Source organism: Tarenaya hassleriana, unplaced genomic scaffold (assembly GCF_000463585.1).
Source record: "Tarenaya hassleriana unplaced genomic scaffold, ASM46358v1 Cleome16, whole genome shotgun sequence".
Taxonomy (NCBI): Eukaryota; Viridiplantae; Streptophyta; class Magnoliopsida; order Brassicales; family Cleomaceae; genus Tarenaya; species Tarenaya hassleriana.
The window spans coordinates 1,117,236-1,118,891 of record NW_010965019.1 but is presented as its reverse complement, the minus strand read 5'-3'; the positions used below and the strand labels follow the sequence as shown (position 1 = coordinate 1,118,891).

Here is a 1,656-nt window from a genome sequence, read left to right as displayed (position 1 = left end):
GTTCGAATTTATTTGGAAGAGCGAATTCAGATATCGATAATATCTCGGATTACAGTGGAAAGCATTCTGATTCCGGATCACAGCAGTCAGCAGATGAGCGTAGACATCGAAAGGACTTCCTCTCGTCGTCTAAGTTTGCAAAAGGCAATAACAGTTTAGCGGAAGATATCGAACTCTTGGGCATTGAAGAGGCAGATTCCGAGGGAAGATTGAGTGATATATCGGATAGTTGTCTCTCGATGGGAACAGAAGCTGATGGTTCGAGAAGCAGTTCGGTGGAGATGACTCTCTTCCCTGAAACCACAATACCAACGGAAAAATCCGAGAAATCTCAACAACAACAACAACAACGAACGTCAGAGAAATCATTGAAACGTGAGAAATCCGAGAAAGCAGCAGGGAAAGCCACTGAGCCGAGTACCAAGTCAGTATCCATCCTCTATACTTTCCTTCCGCTTCTGATCATATACTAAATCTTATGGAACTTTGTAATCTCGTGATTAATCTTTGTTGTTCTTCTTTTTTTCCCGACCCTTCGATGCAGGACTAATTTGACATCGAGGCTAATGAAGCAGACACCGAAAGCAGTGGGGCCATCCAAACCGTCTCGTTTGTCGATTACAACGACCAGCTCTTCCTCCAAGGCCCTAACCAGTAAATTTTTGTGTTTCTGCAACTTGCATTCTGAACGTATTTTTACAATCTCGTATCCGATTTCATCTCAAAATCCATTTCTGAATGTGGACACGAGCTGCAAGATATGATTCTTTTGCTCTAAAAGTTTGGTCGGAACTCCGAACAATTCAAGAAACTGTTGTTTATCATTCTCAGGTACAAAGAAACCAACGGTCAGCATTTCATCATCATCAGCATCGGCGGCCAAGCCCATCAACAGGCGACGGTGATGAAAAAACTGACAGATAAATCAGAATCTAATCTGATTGGATTTAACCAAAAGGGGAAGGAAATATTGGTGATTTGCTTTTGTTTTGGCGATTGTCTCTGAAGTGGCTTTAATGTAATATCGTATGTTAGTCTTCCACTGTTTCGATTCATGTCCCTCTGTGTAGATTTCTTAAAGCATGTTCTCCCCGTTGTGTTGCGTTACTGTCGTCTAAAAACATCTGTTTTATTCTTTTTATTTTATTTTTGGTGGTTAGTAACGATTCTTGCATAGATTTAGACTGTATAAACCCGTTTAGACTAATATTACTGTTGTTTTTGACATGTTGTTGTCTTCGTCGTTCGACAGTTGAATTTCGACAGTTATATAAGTTTAATTCAGAGCTCCTAATTACGGCTCTAATGATTAAAACACCCAATTAAAAAGTGCATTAAAAGAACCCAAACGGTCGAATGCTGAGAGCGCTGATACGCACTCGCACCATTGACGCGTCGATCGCACGCGCTCATTTTCAACTTTGCAGCGAATGGAGGGCGTGGGAGAGTTTCTGTCGCATGATCTCCTTACTTATTTACACTTACATATTTTAAATTGACGCATTATATATATTTTGTAAATGGGCCATAGATTTATGAAATTAAGATTAAAAAATATTAGATGATATAAAAAAGGAAACATATGGTATAAATCCCAAAGAAATCCTTACAAAATCAATATGCAATTCCATATACATACATATATATATATATATA

The 1,656-nt window shown here is 38.9% G+C and overlaps 1 protein-coding gene across 3 annotated transcripts in view; it reads left to right on the top strand.

Moving 5' to 3' along the window:
- The window catches only part of LOC104809394 (kinesin-like protein KIN-14G), a 7,846-nt gene extending 6,619 nt beyond the window's left edge, over positions 1 to 1,227 (top strand). For all 3 annotated transcript variants that reach the window (XM_010535369.2, XM_010535367.2, XM_010535368.2), the window contains exons 20-22: positions 15 to 424; positions 545 to 654; positions 832 to 1,227. In XM_010535369.2, the coding sequence (XP_010533671.1) occupies positions 15 to 424; positions 545 to 654; positions 832 to 905 (594 nt within the window). In that variant the 3' untranslated portion in view covers positions 906 to 1,227. The remainder of the gene's footprint in view (positions 1 to 14; positions 425 to 544; positions 655 to 831) is intronic.
- Positions 1,228 to 1,656: the final 429 nt, after the last annotated feature.